At 38.8% G+C, this 20,732-nt stretch overlaps 7 protein-coding genes across 7 annotated transcripts; 4 read left to right on the forward strand and 3 right to left on the reverse strand.

Moving 5' to 3' along the window:
* The first annotated feature begins 200 nt into the window (after positions 1 to 200).
* On the forward strand, positions 201 to 2,073 carry BDF20DRAFT_871968 (P-loop containing nucleoside triphosphate hydrolase protein). The gene is made up of 2 exons (XM_053081134.1): positions 201 to 281; positions 341 to 2,073. The coding sequence occupies exons 1-2, from the start codon at positions 258 to 260 to the stop codon at positions 1,925 to 1,927; spliced, it is 1,611 nt and encodes a 536-aa protein (XP_052936785.1). The 5' UTR covers positions 201 to 257; the 3' UTR covers positions 1,928 to 2,073.
* Positions 2,074 to 3,438: 1,365 nt separating this feature from the next.
* On the forward strand, positions 3,439 to 6,943 carry BDF20DRAFT_871970 (uncharacterized protein). Its single transcript, XM_053081135.1, has 7 exons — positions 3,439 to 3,936; positions 4,013 to 4,099; positions 4,190 to 4,342; positions 4,427 to 5,062; positions 5,149 to 5,815; positions 5,909 to 6,645; positions 6,758 to 6,943. The coding sequence occupies exons 1-7, from the start codon at positions 3,508 to 3,510 to the stop codon at positions 6,776 to 6,778; spliced, it is 2,730 nt and encodes a 909-aa protein (XP_052936786.1). The 5' UTR covers positions 3,439 to 3,507; the 3' UTR covers positions 6,779 to 6,943.
* On the reverse strand, positions 6,861 to 8,080 carry BDF20DRAFT_871973 (5-formyltetrahydrofolate cyclo-ligase). The gene is made up of 5 exons (XM_053081136.1): positions 7,833 to 8,080; positions 7,633 to 7,761; positions 7,423 to 7,560; positions 7,181 to 7,345; positions 6,861 to 7,094 (listed from the first exon to the last, which is right to left on the reverse strand). The coding sequence occupies exons 1-5, from the start codon at positions 7,924 to 7,926 to the stop codon at positions 6,988 to 6,990; spliced, it is 633 nt and encodes a 210-aa protein (XP_052936787.1). The 5' UTR covers positions 7,927 to 8,080; the 3' UTR covers positions 6,861 to 6,987.
* Positions 8,081 to 9,404: 1,324 nt separating this feature from the next.
* Positions 9,405 to 11,583, forward strand: BDF20DRAFT_871983 (WD40-repeat-containing domain protein). The gene is made up of 5 exons (XM_053081137.1): positions 9,405 to 9,702; positions 9,775 to 9,856; positions 9,942 to 10,659; positions 10,750 to 11,341; positions 11,462 to 11,583. The coding sequence occupies exons 1-5, from the start codon at positions 9,489 to 9,491 to the stop codon at positions 11,548 to 11,550; spliced, it is 1,695 nt and encodes a 564-aa protein (XP_052936788.1). The 5' UTR covers positions 9,405 to 9,488; the 3' UTR covers positions 11,551 to 11,583.
* Positions 11,584 to 11,607: 24 nt separating this feature from the next.
* Positions 11,608 to 13,493, reverse strand: BDF20DRAFT_871986 (uncharacterized protein). The gene has a single exon (XM_053081138.1). The coding sequence runs from the start codon at positions 13,297 to 13,299 to the stop codon at positions 11,842 to 11,844; it is 1,458 nt and encodes a 485-aa protein (XP_052936789.1). The 5' UTR covers positions 13,300 to 13,493; the 3' UTR covers positions 11,608 to 11,841.
* A 1,524-nt stretch (positions 13,494 to 15,017) lies between these two features.
* BDF20DRAFT_913344 (uncharacterized protein) lies at positions 15,018 to 16,971 on the reverse strand (the record flags this gene model as incomplete). Its single annotated transcript, XM_053084058.1, has 5 exons — positions 15,018 to 16,163; positions 16,251 to 16,340; positions 16,406 to 16,477; positions 16,562 to 16,721; positions 16,811 to 16,971. The coding sequence occupies 5 exons, from the start codon at positions 16,969 to 16,971 to the stop codon at positions 15,018 to 15,020; spliced, it is 1,629 nt and encodes a 542-aa protein (XP_052936790.1).
* Positions 16,972 to 17,926: 955 nt separating this feature from the next.
* BDF20DRAFT_835808 (uncharacterized protein) lies at positions 17,927 to 19,861 on the forward strand (the record flags this gene model as incomplete). Its single annotated transcript, XM_053078878.1, has 1 exon — positions 17,927 to 19,861. One exon carries the CDS (start codon positions 17,927 to 17,929, stop codon positions 19,859 to 19,861), a length of 1,935 nt encoding a protein of 644 aa, XP_052936791.1.
* Positions 19,862 to 20,732: the final 871 nt, after the last annotated feature.

Consider the following 20,732-nt stretch of genomic DNA (forward strand, 5'->3'; position numbering starts at 1 on the left):
TGACCTTTAAAGGTTCAACGTCTTTGGTCATTCGATCAGAACGACTGCTCTTTAGGATCTGCTCCAGGCATTTTTGATAATCACTGTGCCCATTGGGTTTTAAAGCGGCATTTGAAGTTTATTTACAGTTGCGATCGAACTCTGTGGCTCAAATGGTGAGCAAAGCCGTCACAGTTAGGATTTCATGTTTATATTTTTTTTTTTGAAAAAACAAGAATAAAATTCTCATTCTTCTTCAAAGCACAGCAGTAACAGCAATGTCACCTACAAAGATTGAAAAGGTACAGACACATAGGAAAGCCTCTGACCGTATCATGTATATTAATTATCTTATGATTAGGCCGAGAAGAGAAAAAGAGATGAAGAAGCACCTTTAGAGAAGGTCAAGAAGAGTAAAAAGGACAAGAAGAACAAAAAGGACAAGGAAGACAAGAAGGATAAAAAGCAGAAGAAGGAAAAGAAGGAAAAGAAGACAGATGATGATAGTACTGCAGCTGATGAATCTAAACTTGACAGAACAGCTTCACCAGCAACTACCGCTGCTGAAGAGAACATTGAGATTCTCGCTTCCTACCAATATAAAGAAAACGCCGAACTATCAGCACTTCCACAAAGCACAATTGACGAATTCTATAAGAAACATACTATTGAAATTACTGGTGACCTTAGGCATCGTCCTATTCTTGAGTTCAAATATGCAGGATTACCCGATAATATTATGGCCGTTGTGAAGAATTTTGACCGACCCACACCTGTTCAAGCAGCAACATGGCCTATTTCTCTATCTGGTCGAGACATTGTCGGCATTGCAGAAACTGGCTCCGGTAAAACACTTGCCTTCACTATTCCCGGTTTAGTCCATATTGCCACCAAATTGAAGCAAGGAAAGAAGAATGGAAAACCCTCCATGTTGGTCGTTTCCCCTACTCGTGAATTAGCTATGCAAAGTGCTGAGCAAGCCGAAGCGGCTGGTAAGGCTGTCGGTGTTACCTCTGTATGTGTTTACGGTGGTGTTGATAAGCAATTCCAGCGTAAAGCTTTTCAGAGAGGTGTCGACATCGTTGTAGCTACGCCAGGTCGTCTAATTGATCTTATTAACGAAGGTTCATGTGACTTATCAAATGTATCTTTCATGGTGCTGGATGAAGCAGATCGTATGTTAGATGATGGGTTTGAAAATGATATTCGTGCAATCATGGGCTACACACCTAAAGACCGTCAAACACTCATGTTTTCAGCCACTTGGCCCGAAAGCGTCCGTAAACTTGCCAGTGATTTCTTGAATAAGCCTATGCGTGTCACTATTGGTTCTCCTGACTTGGCCGCTTCAAAAAATGTTGAGCAAATTGTTAAGGTGATTCAAAATCCCAGAGACAAGGAGCGCCATCTTTTGGATCTGTTGAAAAAAGTACACAAATCCCGTACAAACCGTGTTCTTATTTTTGCTTTGTATAAAAAGGAAGCGATGCGTATTGAGCGATCTCTAGAATACAATGGTTTCAAGGTGGTTGGCATCCATGGTGATAAAAACCAACAACAACGCACGCAAGCCTTAAATTCGTTCAAGGATGGCTCATACCCCTTAATGATTGCTACTGACGTCGCTGCTCGTGGTCTTGATATTCCAGATGTCGAGTATGTCATTAATCTTACTTTTCCACTGACTATTGAGGCTTATGTTCATCGTATTGGTCGTACTGGACGTGGCGGTAAGAAGGGCGTCGCTTATACATTCTTCACTCCTGAAGATAAGGCTCATTCCGGGGAATTGATTAATGTTTTGAAGGAAGCAAATATGAAGGTTCCTGATGAATTAATGGCATTTGGTACTACTGTGAAGAAGAAGACACATAGTGCTTATGGTGCCTTCTTCAAAGATACCTCTGGAGTTGAAGCAAAGAAACCCACCAAGATCATTTTCGATTAGTTATTTCTCGATTTTTTTTATCCATGTATTTATATTCGATATCGAAATTGCACCACTTTGCTTTCTTTTGTAATCCATCATTTCTTTTTTTATGTTATTTGCATATAGATCAACTTTAATATTATAAACTGTTACTATTCTCATCAATATTTTATTATGGAAAAGCTTTTCATTGACTGCTCCTGTATGCAAATATTTCTTATATTATTGTGAAAGGCCACTTCAGGGAGGGTGGCGTATGTGACCGTAAGAAACCATCTAGAACAACTGACCATGTCAATGAGGAATAGTCGACGAGAATATAACTAAACGAAGAATGATACGCAGTAGCTAATTTTCTCGAGAAGCAAAAAGTGTTTCTGACAGATGCAAAACGAGAAAGTTTTTTAATATTTCATTAAACATTGATACCAGTTAAATTAATTGAAGGTCAGTTTATTCAACGAGTAGAGAAACTCTGCTTTTATAACGAAGCATACTTCATCTTTGCAGTCATATAATATCATTTACACAGGTTAACTTTCATTTTGCAGATAACGTAAATAGCATTGCTCAATTTATTCATGTGTATTTGGAGCTGGTATGGCTAAAAAACGACATAATGGCTGCAATACGCAGAATAGCATACAAAAAAAAGTAAAAGGTGTAATCTGTGCATACGTATACTCCATATATGTAGATTATTATTCCTAAAAATGTAATGCTTGTATCTTGTAGCAATGAACACTTTTTCCGTTTGCATAGACGTGATGCCCGTTTAGTCGAAAACAGGTGCAGCTGACAAAAAAAAAGCTGACGCAACTAGAATTTGTGACTAACTCAGCATATTTCGTATGAATTGGATAATGGTTGAATTTGAGATCGTAAAGATTACAGACAAATTGTCAGTGCAAGTATCATACAATATCACTTTTTGTCTTTGAGTTAGTAGAAGACTTTAAAGCATAGAGCCCAACTGTTGGTCTTCGAGGAACTTTTTTTCGAAGAAATAGTTTTGTGAAAAGTTAAATGGCCGCTTTGCCGCAGGAGGAGATTTTTAATTGGCCAGAAAGAAAATTTGAATTGCACTTTCGAATATCGTGAATTTCACACTTTCTTGCTCGTTTGACACGTATTTCGAAATGCAGCAACAACCATCTGCATCTCAACAACCTCTACAACAACGTCCTCCGACTCCTGGACAACAGCCACCTGTGTCGATGGGATTTAGACCTCAACAGCAACCGCCAGCTGGTTACCGTCCAGGAGGAATTCCTCCTAGACCTGGATTTCTCCCAATGGGACAGGTACCGTCTCATCTTGGCCATCCTCAACAACCACAACCAGGAATGATGCCTCCCTCACATATTCAGCAGCCACAGCGACCTATGATGATGAGACCTCCTGTCGTTCAGTCACCTGGTTCTGGTAATCCTTCAGTTGCTAGCCCAGTTATTGCTAATGCACGCCTAGCTAATGCTTCACCAGCAGCTACTCACTCTCCAATTCTACAAAACCAACAACAACAACAGCAACAACAACAACAACAACAACAACAACAACAACAACAGCAACAGCAGCAACCTGCATCTCCCGCACCCATGTCACCTACGGCTCAACATGCTGCCTCTCCTGAACAGCACCATAGGAGAAAGAGAGTCTACCCTCAACAAATTACCAGTGCTTATACTGGCGAAACTGCTTCTGCTACTGTTCCTTATTCTTCAGGTTATGCTCAACAACCACAACAATACGGTTCACCTGCTATGGCGTCTCAGCCTTTGCAGCACCAGCCGCAACAACAACAGCAACAACCTCAATTCATTTCACCCATGGGTACACCCTCAACTGGTGGTGTTGGCGTTGCTTCTCCTTACGGGCAACCTCAACAACAACCACAACAAATGCATGCACAACAGCCCGGTTATGGTCAATCTATCCAACAACAAGGATATAACGCGTATGGACAGGATCCTGTAGGTCAAATGACCTCTCAGTTTGGAAATATGAGTATGGGCAGTGCACCACCTGTAAGGGAAAAAAAAAAAAAATAGTAAAACCTTTCTTTGTTGGATTTGAATACTGATTACTTTTCTCATATGACAGGTTACTCCTGCTGTACCGTTGTTAGGTGCTCGTCCTCATATTGCTGATCTTGGACATAACGGTCCCGCTGTTCGTTTACCACCTAATGTAAGTGAAAAGGATAGTTTATCTTTACGGGTTTGAAGACAACGAAGACGCTAATGTTCACTTATGACCTCTTACAAAATTTGAAAAAAGATATCTGTCACAGATTCCCCTTACGTTAACTGTGATCCTTCTTATAAATGCAGTACTATCAATGCTATTCCTGCTACAGAATCTCTACTGAAGAAATCTAGATTACCATTTGCACTCGTGCTGGCACCCTATAGAAGTTTGAAAGAAGGCGATGTAAGAGAATAAGAGACAGAAGGAGAAATGGAATGGTAGTATAGAAATTAACCATTGACGTGCCCATTTATCAAAAAATGATAGGAGCCTGTTCCTGTGGTTAAAGATAGTGTTATTGCCAGATGTAGACGTTGTAGAACTTATATCAATCCATTCGTTACATTTGTTGAAGGTGGACAACGTTGGAAATGTAATATGTGTTTCTTACTCAATGATGTACCTGCTGCTTTCGACTATGACAATCATACGCAACAACCTGCTGATCGTTGGAAGCGTCCTGAATTGAATTATGGATGTGTTGAGTTCGTTGCGCCCACCGAATATATGGTACGACCTCCTCAAGCACCTGCTTACATGTTTGTCATTGATGTGTCTTATTCTGCGATTCAATCGGGTATGGTAGCTACAGCAGCTCGCACCCTTCTTGATTCATTGGACCGTTTACCTAATGATGAAAACCGTACACGTGTCGGTATCATCACTGTCGATTCCTCTCTGCACTTTTACAATCTGAATGCTACTTTGTCCGAACCTCAAATGTTAGTGGTATCTGATTTGGATGACGTCTATTTGCCTTCGCCTACCGATTTACTGGCAAATTTGACGGAGAGTAAAGAAGTAGTGAAGAAATTGTTGGAAAAGCTGCCTGATATGTTTAAGGATACGGTGAATGTGAACAATGCATTGGGATCTGCTCTTCAAGCTGCATTTAAGCTTTTGGTAAGAGTGCTTTTATAGTAGGACATAAATGAACGAATGCAAAAGACGCTATTCTAAATGATGATCGTTTTTCACGACTATTTTAGTCACCCCTCGGTGGTAAAATCGTTTGCTTACAATCCACCTTACCCAACACAGGTGCTGGTATTTTGAAACCTCGTGAGGATGTCAAACTACTCGGCACTTCGAAAGAATCCACCCTTCTCAATGCTGCTTCACCCTTTTACAAGTCATTCGCTGTCGATTGTTCTCGTTCACAAGTCGCTTGTGATATGATCATCTTTGGTGGACAATACTCTGATGTAGCCACTCTTAGCTGCGTTCCTCATTATACCGGTGGTCAAACGTACTATTATCCTGGATTCAACGCTGCCCGTACAGAAGATGCTCTCAAATTTGCCCACGAATTTTCCGAACTGTTGGCTGAAGAGATTGGTTTGGAAGCTGTGATTCGTATCCGAGCCTCTCGCGGTTTGCGTATGAGTGCCTTCCATGGTAACTTTTTCATTCGTTCTTCCGATTTATTAGCCCTTCCCAATGTACCTCGCGATCAAAATTATGTTGTGGAAGTATCGATGGAAGATGATTTGAAGGTACCTACCGTCTGCTTCCAGACTGCTTTGTTGCATACGGCTTCCAATGGCGAAAGACGTATTCGTGTCATCACTATGTGCTTGCCTGTATCCAGTTCGCTTTCTGAAATTTATGCCAGTGCTAATCAGCAGGCTATTACTGCCTACCTGGGTGTGAAGGGTAATGATATTAGATAGTGTGGAAACTAAGCAGGCGCGAATGCAATTGGGAAACTAACCATTCTAATGATTGGATGTATATATATATATATAGCTGTTGAGCGTGGATTGTCATCAAAATTGGATGATGCTCGTGATGCCATTGTGAACAAGGTTGTCGATCTCATGGGCGTATACAAAACACATATTTTGGGTTCAGGACAAGGAAGTACCCCACAACTCACCGCCCCTGATAACCTGAAGCTGCTTCCCTTATTGGCTCTTGGTTTGATCAAGCATGATGCTTTACGTCAAAGTTCTCAGATTCCCACAGATATGAGATCCAATGCTATGAACTTGGTCAATACCATGCCCTTACAACTCCTCATCCCCTATCTTTATGCCAATCTCTATTCCCTACACAACATGCCTGCTGATGCTGGCGAGATCACTGAAAACGGAGTGGTGTTCCCACCTGCGCTCAACTTGACCGCAGAAAATTTAGAAGTCCATGGTTGCTATCTCTTGGAAAATGGTCAAAACATGTATATCTGGGTAGGACGTAATGTGGTACCTCAATTGTGTGTTGATTTGTTCAATGTCAAGTCTTACGAGGGCCTCAAGGGTGGCAAATACACTTTGCCCATGTTAGAAACACCTTTGAATAAAAAGGTGAATACATTGATTGGTAAAATACGAGAGCTAAGACGTGGTAATTATTATCCTACACTTTACTTGGTGAAAGAAGATGGTGATCCCTACCTCAGATTATGGTTCCTGGCACATTTGATTGAAGATCGTACCGACAACATCATGAGCTACCAGCAGTTCTTACAACACATCAAGGATAGAGTAAGTCTAACTAACCCCTCTGTCCCATACACAATAAAACAAAAGCTTTTTCTTGTTCGTTTACTAACGTCGGCTTTTTTTTTTTTTTTTTTTTCCTCCCCAATCCTTGTAGGTCAGTTCATCCTCCTTTTAAAATAATCCCATTAAGAACATAAACTTGACAAAAAAGTTAAAAAAAGAAGGGAATTCCTATTTCTTTTCCCTTTTGAATTTGTAAAAAGTAAAAAGAGACTACTTCTACAAATTGCTTTTTTTTTTTTTTCTTCCGCCCTTAGTTTCATATATATATCATTTTCATCTTTTTTTTCCCCTCCTCTCTTTACTAATAAATATATTAACAAACTAGTGAAAGACGCTTTCAGGTGTCAGGATGTAGTCCAGCTTTTCATCCGTTTCCTCAGTTGGGATTACGCCACTATCGACAATTTGCTCGTTCAATGACAAGGCCACTGTAGAATAATTTGATTGCGCATTAGGAGACATCTAGGTGGTAGATATATGGATGTGTCCAAGGATTAATGATTGAACAAGTTACCTGTTTTAGCTCGGGGTGCGCCATGTTCTTTTGACCATTTAGCGCATTCCTTGATAAAACGATCGTAGTATCCTTTTCCATGGCCGATTCTATTCTTTTCCTTGTCGAATGCTACACCAGGCATCAAAATCAAATCTAAACCCGAGCCCTTTTCCATGTCCAAAGCTATAGAGAGGAGGAAGGACTTAGTATAGCTATAAGTAGTAACAGATCGTACACACACACACACACACACACAATACCATTTTCTCTTGGTTCATCCAAAGGGGGCTCTGGTATATTCCATTTATTGGTAGGAAGAGAATTAAAATCGTCCATACTGGATATTTTGACCATGTCCATTGTGGTTTTTGTGCAGCGTGGTATAAAGCAATTCTTGTCTATAATATGAGTCATTGGGTTATTTCTATAACAAAAATTATCTTGTTAAGGCTCGTCATTTCTTCCTGTACCTGAGGCGAGTATGTCATGAATTATCTTATTCGTCAGTATCTCACACGTCGGCATACTGATATAGACGCTTATATTTTTGCTCGATTGAAATTCCTTCATTTGTTTGAGTTTTTGAAAAACCAGATCAGCTAAATGGAGAATAGCGTTCAGTACGTTTCTCCACAGTAAAGCAATATCAACCATTTTTGCCGATGCTCACATTGTCTGTTGAGTTCATTGTTCGGTAGTTTCGAAAGTTTTATTGCCATCTCTTTACGCAACTGCTTTTTCAGGGTAACTATAGTGCTGTTCATATTGCTATTGGGAAATATAGACGAAGCCACGAAAGAGAGGAACAAATTTCTACTGCACCCACAGAAGTTGACTGAGATGAAATTAACACAGTGCGGGGGAAAGGTGGACTCTTGCTGATTTCTCCAAATGTACCTAAAATATAGCAGCTGAAAGTAGACGCATCACGTTGTCACACCTCTTAACGTGGATCGTAGAAACTTTAGTCTATCATTGTATCACCGATGTTATCTGTGTTGCTGCTCTAGGTTTACAAGTTGTGCGCAAGAATCAAACACAAAAGTTCAAGGTGGTATGCCGAAGAGGTGAACGATGAACGGAGGCTTGAGGGGCGCGCCCTAAAAAAGTTCTACCACAGCAATAGACTCTGTAGGAGCTCCTTACAGACCGTTGATAAGAGTAATAGAATTGAGTGGTACTACACAGAGAATTTGATTATGTCATCCTACGGCTGAATAGCCTTTTGACAGTGTGCAAAAAAATGAACAGATCACTCAATTTTTACCCCACAATTTTGAAATTGCCCAAACCAATCATATCCTTGCGCCTGAAAATCAGCCTATGGTTATCTGCTGTACTATGAATATAAGATCCGTTTATGAAGGATGGATGGGACTTGGCCCATCTATTTGGGAATAAATAGATGAGTACATGTTTGACAGCAATTTTTCTGATTGTGAATTTTCTAGGTTTGCAACATTCTTCGGCATGAGACGTCTCAGTTGGAGCTCTTTCACACACACACACATATATATACACACAACAACGTTACGGTCCCGAATATCTGGGTTGTACACTATCCGTTATAGATTGTGTGGTTGATGCAATGATGTGTTATCGGCAAGTCAATGTTTAACTATACCCTATTTGTTCAAACGACGGAAAACTTTTCTGTGACGCGTGCTTTCATCTGGTTTTGCTGATAAATTGTTCTATGACGGTTTAAAAAAAACAACGATGCCACGCGACATTCAACAGGTATGGAGCAAGTAGGATATACAGTGAATCAACAGATCGCGATTGCTAGGCAGGCGCAATTTAAGTTATTTTTAGTAGATCACTTTTCCCCTGATAGTCGTTCCAGGAGTTTAGCCAGTAAAGCGCTTCACTGATGCATGTTGGGTCTCATTCATGAAATGTCTATTTAGAAGCATTCGGGGTACAGTAATACATACATAGGAAGAGGCTTGTGCATATGTCCGCAACGTTATGTTTATGGAAGAAACCTGCATTATATATGCATGCGTATAGATGTGCAGAGTGCGTGTGCATGTCATGTATATAAAGTGAGGCATATTTGTTTATTCATAAACTTCAATAAAACTTGGAAGTATGCGTTATTGTTATTGTTGTTAAACCACTTAATGTCAGACAAAAGTAAGCATTTGAAAAGGCGAGATTTTGAGTTAAGGTTCAGGTAACACAAATGGCAAAGTTAAAAAAAAAAAAACAAAAAAAAACAACCAAACTTTATTGTTACCTTTTTCTTTCCCTTTTCTTCTTCCTTCCCCTGATTCTTTTCTTTTCCTTTCTTTTGATAAATAGAAAAAAAATAAAAAAAAAAATGTCGGTTTATAACCATCATGCCATGTTACCACCTTCTGCCGCCACGGCTTCTGCCAATAATGCTGCTTCATCTGCTGCTGCTGCTGTAACAGGCGCTACACCTTGTATATCAAGAGTAACCAATACTTTAGATAAGATCAGACAAGAATTCGATCATTTACATCAACAAAATATGTACAATAAGACCCAAAAAGATGATTACGAAAATAAGAGTAAGTACGGTCCTGGGCTATATTATGTAAGATGGGACTATCCACCAAACCGACCGATACATATTTAAATAGTTGCTCTACAAATCAAAGAAATGCAGAAATTCCAGCAAACCATCTATGAAATGGAAAGATCACATCAAGCAATGAAAAGGCAGTAAAGTATATTTGTACGCTTTTTGTTCTTGGTGTGTGTGTGTCTGCAAATGGAACTAAAGAAACGCTCCTTTCTTTCGTTTTAGATACGAAGATCAAATAGCACGCTTACGTCAACAAATCGACGCTTATTCAGTGAATCACTTATCCATACAACATCAACAGCAACAAGGTCGCCAACACTCTCCATTACCTTTCCCACCGCCCTCTACTTCATCTTCTGTCTCAGCATTGAGGGCTGAGTTACCGCAGATACCAAACCACTTGGGAGCCTCTCCCATTACATCCTCAACTACATTACAACAACAGCATAATAGACATGGTAGCCCAAGAATGGCCGCTCCACCTACTACCACAAATACCAATGCTGCAGCAGGTTTAGTGTCTGCCAATACACCATCTTCTTCTATGACTACAGCAACAACAATGACTACCGCCACTACGACCACAGCTTCTTTAGTCGACATCGATCCACTGACTTTACCTGATTCATTAAAAATGGAAGGCTCAGATTGGTTTGCTATTTTCAACCCCAAGATTCATCGAACACTCAGCGTCAATTTATACAATTCAATCCATCATAAAAGTGTGGTTTGTTGTGTGAAGTTCAGTCTTGACGGCAGATATTTAGCAGCGGGCTGTAATCGAGTGGTTTATATCTACGATGTCCATCATCCGAATGGTCGAATTATCGTCTTACAAGACCATAATCTGCCCGAAGAGGGTGACCTGTATATACGATCTGTATGCTTCAGTCCAGATGGAAGATATTTAGCTACAGGAGCTGAGGATAAATTGATCAGGGTAAACTAATAGACGTAGACGTGTTATCATTTCTTATCCCATGCACTGCACGCTTTGAATAACTTGAATCTTTTCTTTTCCTCACTTAAGATTTGGGATATCGCGGCTCAACGTATAACCAGTGTTTTACAAGGTCATGAACAAGACATTTATTCGTTGGATTTTAGTCGTGATGGTGCCTTGCTCATTTCAGGATCAGGTGATCGTACAACACGGATATGGAACATGGCTGATATGAGTTGTCGCCATATTTTATCTATCAAGGACTATCATCAGAGTAAAGATCCCGGTGTTACTAGTGTAGCCATCTCCAACAGCGGTCGATTAATTGCTACAGGTAGCTTGGACAAGATGGTGCGTATCTGGGATGCGTATACAGGACATTTACTTGAGAAACTGGAAGGCCACAAGGACAGTGTTTATTCTGTTGCATTTATGCCTGGTGATAATGAAGTCGTGAGTGGAAGTTTGGATAGAACACTCAAATTATGGCGCTTAGGAACAGCGAATAGTAGTCAATCGTGCAAAATGACATTCACCGGCCACAAAGATTTTGTATTGTCTGTTACTTGTTCGCATGACGGAAAATGGATCATTTCGGGTTCCAAAGATCGTACCATTCACTTTTGGGATCCTAATACCGGATTACCGCTTTTTATGCTTCAGGGACATAAAAATTCAGGTACAAAAAAATTAAAAAAAAAAAAAAAAATACAAACTCCAAAACACCAAGGTACCTTTTTTCAGGATGACGTCCTCATTTGTTTCGATTCGAACACTTTTCTTGTTTTATTTCCATTAGTTATATCGGTTGCTGTTAGTACAAATGGAAAGCTATTATTTGCTTCTGGTTCTGGAGATAATTATGCTCGATTATGGCAGATTTTGTAGCTTAGCCCGGAGGAAGAAGGAAAAGAAGAAAAAAAAAAAAAAAAAGAAAAAAAAAAAAAAAAGAAAAAAAAAAAAAAAAAGGAAAGGATAATAAATATATTCGATCAAGAAATAGAGCTTTTATACTTGAACTGAGTCATAATGGACAGGACAGCCTTTCCCCCTCTGTAACCAAGATGATAGACAACGTTGATGATAAGAACACAAGCAGATCATTCTTGCTATTTTATCACCTACGAAAAAAAGTTCGATTATGTACTACATGTCAATACCTTCTGTTTATTCCAATCATCACACCTTCTCATAACCCCTTTTTGCATATAAAAAGAACGTACCTTCTTCGAACTCATCAAAACAAATAGGACATTCATCACCAATCTGAGTTGACTCTTCTTTCAATTTGTACACAATGTATCTTGGTGCATGGACAGGCGGACTTCCTACATTTAGGCACTGTTTTAAGTGCTCTTCCTGCTCCATTTTTTGCATCCCTAAAAAGCTATTTCCGCAAACAGGACAATCAATCATCAAGCTTTGCGAGCTATCTGTTCGCTGCATCTGCTGTTGCTGTTGCTGTCGCATGGAGGGTACCGTTCGACTTCTACTAGGACTACCATAAAGATGGCGACTTCTGTTATAATAAGAGGATGATGATTCAGAAGATCTTCGTATAGGCTCACGATAACATGTATCGCACACTCGTTGATATTGTGAAGCGAGTAATGGGTATTGGGAGAGGGATATCATAGGATCTTCAATTAACTCTTCGACTGGAAGTCTTAACCTATTTGAACTGCATTTATCACAAACAATCTGACCGCAGCGTCGACAATGATGTCTTCTCACTAGGAAATTGAATTTTCGATGACATCTCCTACATTCTGATGCTTGTCGATCCATTTCCCATATACGTTGCGATCTGGGCGGTAACGTAGTAGCAGTAGAGTCACTGTTCATACTAGCAGTAGTAGTGGTAGCCGTGCTGTCTATCTGGGTGTGGTTACTGCTGCTATTGCTGCTGCTGTAAAATGTGCTTGGTGTCACATTACTCACACTTCTCCCTCTGTTACTCGTACCGGTACCAGAGGAGCTAGGATGGTGTGATGGCATAGTAGTGATAGAACTTGCCGTTCCAGGGGAATATGTATCTGTAGGGCCTAATCCTAGGTGATGCGTTGGTTCTGGAGCAATGATCGAAGATGGTTTTTGTGTTTGCTCGTCCCTTGTTTGCTGGTATTCTTGACATGATTCTCTTCTCACTTCTTCTGGTGACTCTTCGCTAACTGCAGTCGCATGATGGGTATTGTCAGTATCACTCGGTAGTCTCTGCGGACTCTGCTTCTGATTTTCTACTTCGACTGTATCCGTTTCCACTGCACGTGCTTCATTGTCATCTCCAACCACCGTAACCTTCCCCACATGAGGAGTTGGCTCCATCCTACAAGACTGAAAAATAAGCGGTGTGTTATTGCTATGCTCATCTGTCACATCTTCCTCAGAAGCAGAATCTTCTATCGATAAGCGTTGTCGACACTGTTCTGAAAGTGCTGGAGAACAAGCTATTGCGTTTGCATTGCCACTCTCTTCCTCGTCATTGTGACCATTATTAGGCCTCGTTTCTGTAATGTCACTCTCTTCCTGTTCTGAAAAATCGTTCGCTTGGCAGTTGCTCTCGTTATTATGCAAAACTACTGATTTACTGTTGAGAGAAGAGTTTGTAGTAATGGTATTTTCGTTGATATCTGCCATATAAGTTTCTTCGTTTAATTGTTATATGATTATTTCCGACGATAAAAAGAGAAAGAAGGGTTAGACAAGAAAGAAAGGCCTACACTATTGTTAATACAAAAGGAGAAAAATGGAAATAAAAAAAAATCTACGACAAAAGACGAACAGGTAGAAAGGATGGAGGAGGTCACGCTGTCGTTGTGATAAGTTTGCCCTTTTTTTTTTTTTTTTTTTTTTTTTTGCTGCAAAATATAAATGGAAACACATAAGCTTCAACAACGTTGAAAATAAAAGACAAGGCTAGCAACAATCGACCCAACTTGCCTTTGGCGACTTTGACGGACATGGTGAGGTAGTCTATGGCAAGATCTACAAATACTTGAAAATTTGTAACTTGTAGTAACCTGTAAGTAGGTTTATACAATGGTAAATGATAATAAGAGCTTCCTTGCCCTTTAAAATCTTTAGCTAGGAATTCGGCTGGATTTTTTTTGCCAGTATCTACATTTAAAAAGTTCTCGTCTATAGAGTAAGTTTACTGATTATTGTTGCTCTGGTTGAAATAGATGTGCCGATGAAATATCTTGAAGTATACCGAAAATTGAAATACCATTAAGAAGCCGTGAGTTTCAGACGCAAATTATGTTTTGTTAAAGTCTATATCAATAATTCCAGTCGCTCTCACTCTCTACTTAAATGTCCTGGGAATTTACGAGTGTTCAAAACAGTTTTAACAGATCAAAATTTGACTACCTTCGCCAGGATAAACGCTCCTATGTTTTGCTGAACAATGTAGCTCTCGGAGCTGTCAAAAATACGAGCTTAAAAATGTAACAATCCTTTTGGATCATGTTCCAGTGCTTATTACGAGAGCCCTTGTTTCGAATGTCAAGGAAAAGATGAACTATACAATGTAAATGCATGCAATATTTACGCTTATTTTGGCGTATATTCGCATCGGTGTTCCATCCTTGCTCGAATTTGTTTAGATGTATCTCACTTGAAAATAAAGCTGTTTGGTAAAAGATGATTCTGATTTCTTTTTCTTAGCTCACGTTAACCATGGTAATGTCCTGATGCGAATAGCATGATCAAAAGAAGAAGAAGAAGAAGAAAAAAAAAAAAAAAAGGTACAAACATACAGTCTTCACTTACAATGTTCTAGCATTTATCGGGAAAGTGTGCTAAGCCTGGTTCTAATCGTATCCTCCCTTATCCATCATAAATCCACTCTTTTACAGGCCGCAAGTTGCCCGATGAATGGTTAACTATATATAACGTTGTATGCTATAGTCACTAGCCATATTAGAGAGCGATGAACGAATGCCAATGACATATAATGGAAGGTAAGAAAAAATAGCGAAACATCAAAGAGCTGTACGCTTACTATGAGAATGTCTGCTTTGAAGAACAGTGGTATAAATGATTAACTTTTTTTTTCTCAAGCCGTTAGCAACTAGAAGTCGAGCTGAACAGCAATAACATACTAACAGTAGAATACTCGAATGATGTACTACAGACAAAAAACATACATCGAGACATCGAAATAATGCTTTCCAGCCAGCTGTTCTTCCGATTTGGGTCTGTTTCGTAAGAAGAAAGACACATTTTGTGCGTATCTGATCGACTATAGTCAGTACTTACACTATAAAGTTTCAAAGTCTCTACAAGTTACATTACTTTATATAGGCAAGTTTGTACTAAATAACTATGTATAAAATTGACTATACAAGTCCATTTTAACGCGTATAAGCAGGCGGAAGAGAATCGGATGGGTAATTCGGTTGAAACAACAGATTTCTGTATGCATGTGGCTGTTCATCAGCACTACCACGGCTGTTCATAATAGAGTAGTATAATGAAGAGGAGGAAGGCTCCACTCTTGCAACTGCTGCACAAGCCGTTGCCATAATTGGATTGGCCGTTGCTGCTGCATCAACTGAATTCATTCTAGGTCGATTACTACTGTTTCTGTTCCTCTCCTCTCTATCATTGATATTGTCACTACTACTGCTAGTACCATTACTGCCATTACTACTGCCAATATTGTCGATACCATTCCTTCTGCTGCTGCATTGATATTCATCATACTCAGGTAATGTTTCATCTCCATCAATATGGATGAATCTCGTTATATCAAGCACATCATCTACTGTCATTCTTCCGTGATTGATTTCCTCCGATGCTACGGCTGCAATAGCTGCTCGCGAACTCACTCTTAACCTACTGAGATCTCGGTCTAATAAAGAATGCTCTTGATGGCTCAATAAGCCATTGACTTTCAAATAAGTTTCTAGATTGATTATTTGAGAATCAATCCATTCGATCAGTTTCTGCTCATGGAGATATTTTGTAGCAGAGAGCTGATTTGTGAGTTGATGGAGTCGTGGGTTAATTTTTGTCCTTAAAATGGTTTCAATTTTGAGTCGATAACCTCGGTAATGGGTTAAAATATAAATGACATTATTCGTATTTGTATTGTGATGGTAGTAATGATGGTAATAATGATTGTTACTGTCTGTTACATTATTTGTAGCTTTAACGACAGGTATATTGGGTATAGGGTCACTTTCAACAGTTGATAACAATTCTGTTGCTTCTTTGACGAGCCGGTATGCTTCTTGAGCGATCATATCGGCATTTTTTATTGGATCAACAAGTAGAGAAGAAGATATCGCAAGTGAAGCCGTCTTTGAGAACAATTTGTGATTGTACTCTTTCACATTCGACTTTTTGTTGTTGTTGTTGCTGTTGGTAGCTACGATGGCTTGCCTATCCATGAAGGTGGATGCACCAGGAAGTGACTTCATGGCTTTTTCGATTGAGTCCCTAGCCTTGTAAAGCTTAGATTGTGCAATAGAATAATTCTGTAATTTCGCCTTTATCTATATACATGATCCAACGGTTAATAATGTAAAAATCAAAACCTGTATATATCCATTTATGACAGTGAATTGACCATATTAGCTTACAGCAGGCATATCATCATTTAACTGTTGTACATCTTTTTTCAGCTGTTGTTCAAAAAGATATGCAGAGTCTTCATTATCCGGCATGATAACCTAAACCGAATCATTAAACTTCTGTTGGCATTACGAAAAATTCTATGCCACCATAGCCACATTACCTGATCGTATAGAGTGTGCAATTCCTCACATAATAAGTCTAACCTTCGTTTCTCATCATTAATTTCGTTCAACTGGCAAAGCAAAAAATTTTAAGCGCATTATAAAATCTATTACTATAGCATAAATTTGATGTTGCGCTTGACTACTGAACTTACCGTTACTTCAGCTTCATTTAATTGAGCTTGCAACTGTGAAATGGCGTTTTCATAGAATTTTATGGATTCTAACTTGTCATTCAAAGCAGTACCTTGTTCTTGTTGCTGTTGATGGAATATAGAACTACGTTTTAAATCTTTTTCTTTTTGATAAATTTTACTGCAGGAAATATTTTCATAGTAGAGAAGACATCGTGATCAGTCAAGTGGTTATGAACCTTCAATTCAGTTTGAAGGAAAACATCTTACAAGTCCTTTTCTGAGAAGTTTTTAAGTTGAATTTGTTTTTCTAATTTTCTTTTTAAACCCTCATAATAGTTGGAATGAGCAGGTAGGGATTCCCGAACCCATTGCAATTTTGTGATGTCCTTTACTAATTGAAGAAATTTTTGTCGAATGTCGTTTATCATGACTATCAGCTTTTTTGAAGAGATTAAAAAAACCAAAAAGAGAAGTTTTGCAAATTCTATACTGGACTTCTTTTGTATGTAAAATAAAAACCAATAGCAAACGAGGTATTTGAAACTTTTAAAGCAACTGTCAAGTATTATAAAAGTATTTAATAAAAAATTCTTCATGGATTGCCACTTGCATAGCATATAAACCTGCACCCAATCACATCTCATTTTAGATATTATTTATGCTGTGCTGTTCAATAACTTCAATTAAACTGCTTGAAGAGATAATATTCTTATTGAAGAGACTAAAGCAATGAACGAAGAGTGCTCGATACTGAATATGCCGCCTGTTTTAGCCGCCTAGTATTAATTGTAATCGTTTCTATCACGTGATTAGAAGGGTCAGAGATTACAACTAGCATTGATCTGACAGATCGAAATAAAAGAGTGTGAATATCTTTCTCGCTTACCGAACAACTACGAATGTTAGAAGATATACAAACATTTTAGCCAGCCTGAAACAGATTTAGCACTTCTGCATAATTTTTTCCTTTTCGGAGAATCAAATCGCTCATCTCATTTTGTTCGTTGTATTAGAACCCCGATTCGACCTATTTCAATTGTGCCTACATCTTCGTTTGCAAGACCACAATAGCAGGCATCTCTCTTTGTTATTTCACGTTACTTATAGTCTCCCTTTACCTTGACTGCTGACTTAAATTGGAATATTACTTGAAAGTGAATCGCTTTCTTTAGAAGGAAACACTTAGGTTCCCTCCGGTTTCACAAATGGTTACCAGTTGTCCCTCGACGTAAGAAAGAAAGAGGCGGCTTTTCAACAAATAGGATTGCCATGGAGTGATCCAACTGTTTTACCCATCTTTGATCTTTTTTTTTTCGAATTTCGTGTGCAAAAGCTTATTCTTTTTTCAAGGGCAAGAAGAAATTCAATTTCTTCTTCGAAAGTATGAGGCAGAATGGACAAACCCAGAATGACAGTAGCGATCCTTTGAACAAGGTCAACGACGGCAATTTCTTGTTCATTGTGGGAGCCAGTGGAAGCATAGATACCGAAGAAACGATAAACCCAGATAGGCCTAAAACTTTTTTGATTGATAATTCATCTTTGAAGAAACAAAAGGAGCATTCAAGCGTTACCAGTGACAGCCATATAATATTATCCGAGGCACAGAAAGAGGACGACGAGGAGAAGGAAGGGGAGGAGAGGAGTAACCAAATATTTTCGGTATTCAACGATGATCTATATTTTGGTATGACCCTAACAGAAGATGAAGAGGAAGAAGAAGGCGAAACTATCAGAGAACAAGAGGACGAAGATGAGATATTTTACTTAGCGAATAGAACTTTTTATACAACTTGCCATAAAATATCACAACAAAACAGCCCCTCCTATCGTAAACGACCGCCTTATAACCTGTTGGAAAACTGGATGATACATTATATCTTTAGTAAATCGCAACAAATTTTATTGAGATTTCCAGTCATTCAACCCAAAGTAATGATGACAGAAGGTGATTTTATATATACCCCACATCAACAAATCGCTCATATTGACAGCTATTATAACAGTAATAACGAACATGACGGATATTACATAGAAGATAGAGATAGCATGATGATTTCGGATAATTACAACATATACGATGAAGAAATAGAAGACATTGTAGATGGTGATGGCTTTAGTAACTACTACAGTAATCTACAGCACAGTATTTCAGAAGACATTGAGGATGAAAATGATGAAGACAATGATGAAGAAACATTTATCATAGGTGACGAACCTGTATTGGTAATGCCCACAACACCAATAGAATCGTCCTCTTGCAATGCTACCAATATTGAGCAGCCACCAGAAGAATCCTCAACTTCTTTGCGTATGGATGAAAATATGTGGTTGGGGCATAGCCGATATAGCAATAACATGCGGTTGTATATCGTTAATCCTGACTCAATCGAGGAGAATCAAGAGAATCAAGCATCTTCACTAGCAATTAAGGACGATGATAAAGGTTCCGAAGAGAAAAATATATTGCATATGCATACTAGAGTAAGTGAAATGCCTGTCAGTCTCACGATGTCTCCTGAGGTGATACAATGGTATCGATGCTCATCTACCACTCCATCATCCAATACTGATTACTACCAGCGGCAAATGAACGTAAACCAGCTACCTATAGTGTCATCAGAAAATGTTGCAATTTCCTCAACTACAACTGCACCAACAAATATATTGAGGGTTGTGAAAGAAACCACCGATTGCTATAGAAATGACAATGATTATAGCGGCAATGATAGTTGTAACAGCCAACATTCACACTCAAGTAGCAACAACCTACAAAGCAAATCGAGCAACACCAGCCAATGTTCAGCAACAGATGTCATTAGCCGTACAACCATATTAAAATCTGATGAGGTGTCTAATGACTCTTATCAATCTTTAGCAGATATTATGGTGGCAAGAAATACCAACAGCAATAGTAATTGTAGCTATAACCAACATTCTTCGGATTTCCTTCCGCAGCAAAGCGACTATGGTGCTCTACTCACTTTACGACAACCAAATGATTATGTTGTACTGCAGAAGGAAAACAGTGGATTGATATGTACATCGGGCATCATACACATTTCGGATTGTTTAGTAGATTCAGCGTACATAGCAATAGAATTGGCTCAAAGTCTTCACGATAAAAAGAATAATTACGATAGCTTACAGAACCAAAACCTGAGGAAGAGCGATAGCATCAAAACTTTTGTCAGTTGCATGTTTGATATCTGCAGCGTGCTATTCTCGGGCGTGGAGCAAATGGTGGGTTGGAGAAGCTTTTATATACAGTCTTCATACATGCTAAGGCAGCGTCAAAATAGTAGATTAATGGTTTGAATAAATGTATACGCTTTCATTTTTGTTTTTTGTTCAATACCTTATAAGTCAAAAAATCCACAATAGATGTTTTGTTCTAGAATTTTAATAGATGGGTACGCTTCTTTTGGAACAGTCAGGTTCAAAAATGTAGTCTTCATACAAGTGCGATGTATGTCATTAAGGTTGAAGACTAAATATAGAAACTGATCATGTCAGGCAGGGAGTGCTTCTAAATTGGCATCTAAATGATTAAATAATTTTTTTTCTGGGGCTACTGCTCAACCTCAAAATCTACTTTAGGTCAAGGCGTCAGTCAATAAAAGTTTTAGAGATATTTTGCAATTTAGTAATCAACTAATAGTTCACGATCGGCTTTATATTGATTTGGGGGATCTAATGTTTAAAAATCACACCGTAAATATTCATTGGTATATCACTCAGAAAGGCCTCCTATAGCTCAAAAATATTAGCTATTGACAGACTGGTTGTAAAAACTGCTGCTGGACATTGAGCTGCTGGTTATTGTGAAATTCAGGGAAGAAACAGATAGTTCTCTGCTGGCTTCAGTATCCATTACATACAAAATATCAAAGACGACTTAGCATTCTTTAAAAGTTATAATAAAGCAATCGAACCGACGGATGTAATGAGTTATTAGTAGCAGATACCATCTCAACGACAATAAAACCTGACATGCAAGGGCTGATACGGTCAATGGTACCACTGCTTATATTTCCAAAACAACAATACTGACTTTAATTGGTCGCTGATCATCATGTTTGTCTTGGTTAGTAGAATTAAAAGTGGCTCATACTTCTCTCAGCTTATTAAACCATTCTATACATTAGTCATACTCCTGATTATACGCATTGCCAATGTCACTGCTGGT

This window comes from Mycotypha africana (assembly GCF_025528875.1).
Source record: "Mycotypha africana strain NRRL 2978 chromosome Unknown BDF20scaffold_5, whole genome shotgun sequence".
Lineage (NCBI taxonomy): Eukaryota > Fungi > Mucoromycota > Mucoromycetes > Mucorales > Mycotyphaceae > Mycotypha > Mycotypha africana.

Bases quoted from the DNA above. Each gene is read 5' to 3' on its own strand.
- BDF20DRAFT_871968 (XM_053081134.1), top strand. From the start codon at position 258: ATGTCACCTACAAAGATTGAAAAG. The intron at 282-340 runs GTACAGACACAT...TCTTATGATTAG, and splicing joins CACCTACAAAGATTGAAAAG to GCCGAGAAGAGAAAAAGAGA.
- BDF20DRAFT_871970 (XM_053081135.1), top strand. From the start codon at position 3,508: ATGTCACCTACGGCTCAACATGCTGCCTCTCCTGAACAGCACCATAGG. The intron at 3,937-4,012 runs GTAAGGGAAAAA...CTCATATGACAG, and splicing joins GTATGGGCAGTGCACCACCT to GTTACTCCTGCTGTACCGTT. The intron at 5,816-5,908 runs GTAATGATATTA...ATATATATATAG, and splicing joins TGCCTACCTGGGTGTGAAGG to CTGTTGAGCGTGGATTGTCA.
- BDF20DRAFT_871973 (XM_053081136.1), bottom strand. From the start codon at position 7,926: ATGAACAGCACTATAGTTACCCTGAAAAAGCAGTTGCGTAAAGAGATG. The intron at 7,561-7,632 runs GTACAGGAAGAA...CTCATATTATAG, and splicing joins TCATGACATACTCGCCTCAG to ACAAGAATTGCTTTATACCA. The intron at 7,346-7,422 runs GTATTGTGTGTG...TCCTCTCTATAG, and splicing joins GGATGAACCAAGAGAAAATG to CTTTGGACATGGAAAAGGGC.
- BDF20DRAFT_871983 (XM_053081137.1), top strand. From the start codon at position 9,489: ATGTCGGTTTATAACCATCATGCCATGTTACCACCTTCTGCCGCCACG. The intron at 9,857-9,941 runs GTAAAGTATATT...CTTTCGTTTTAG, and splicing joins CATCAAGCAATGAAAAGGCA to ATACGAAGATCAAATAGCAC. The intron at 11,342-11,461 runs GTACAAAAAAAT...TATTTCCATTAG, and splicing joins TCAGGGACATAAAAATTCAG to TTATATCGGTTGCTGTTAGT.
- BDF20DRAFT_871986 (XM_053081138.1), bottom strand. From the start codon at position 13,299: ATGGCAGATATCAACGAAAATACCATTACTACAAACTCTTCTCTCAAC.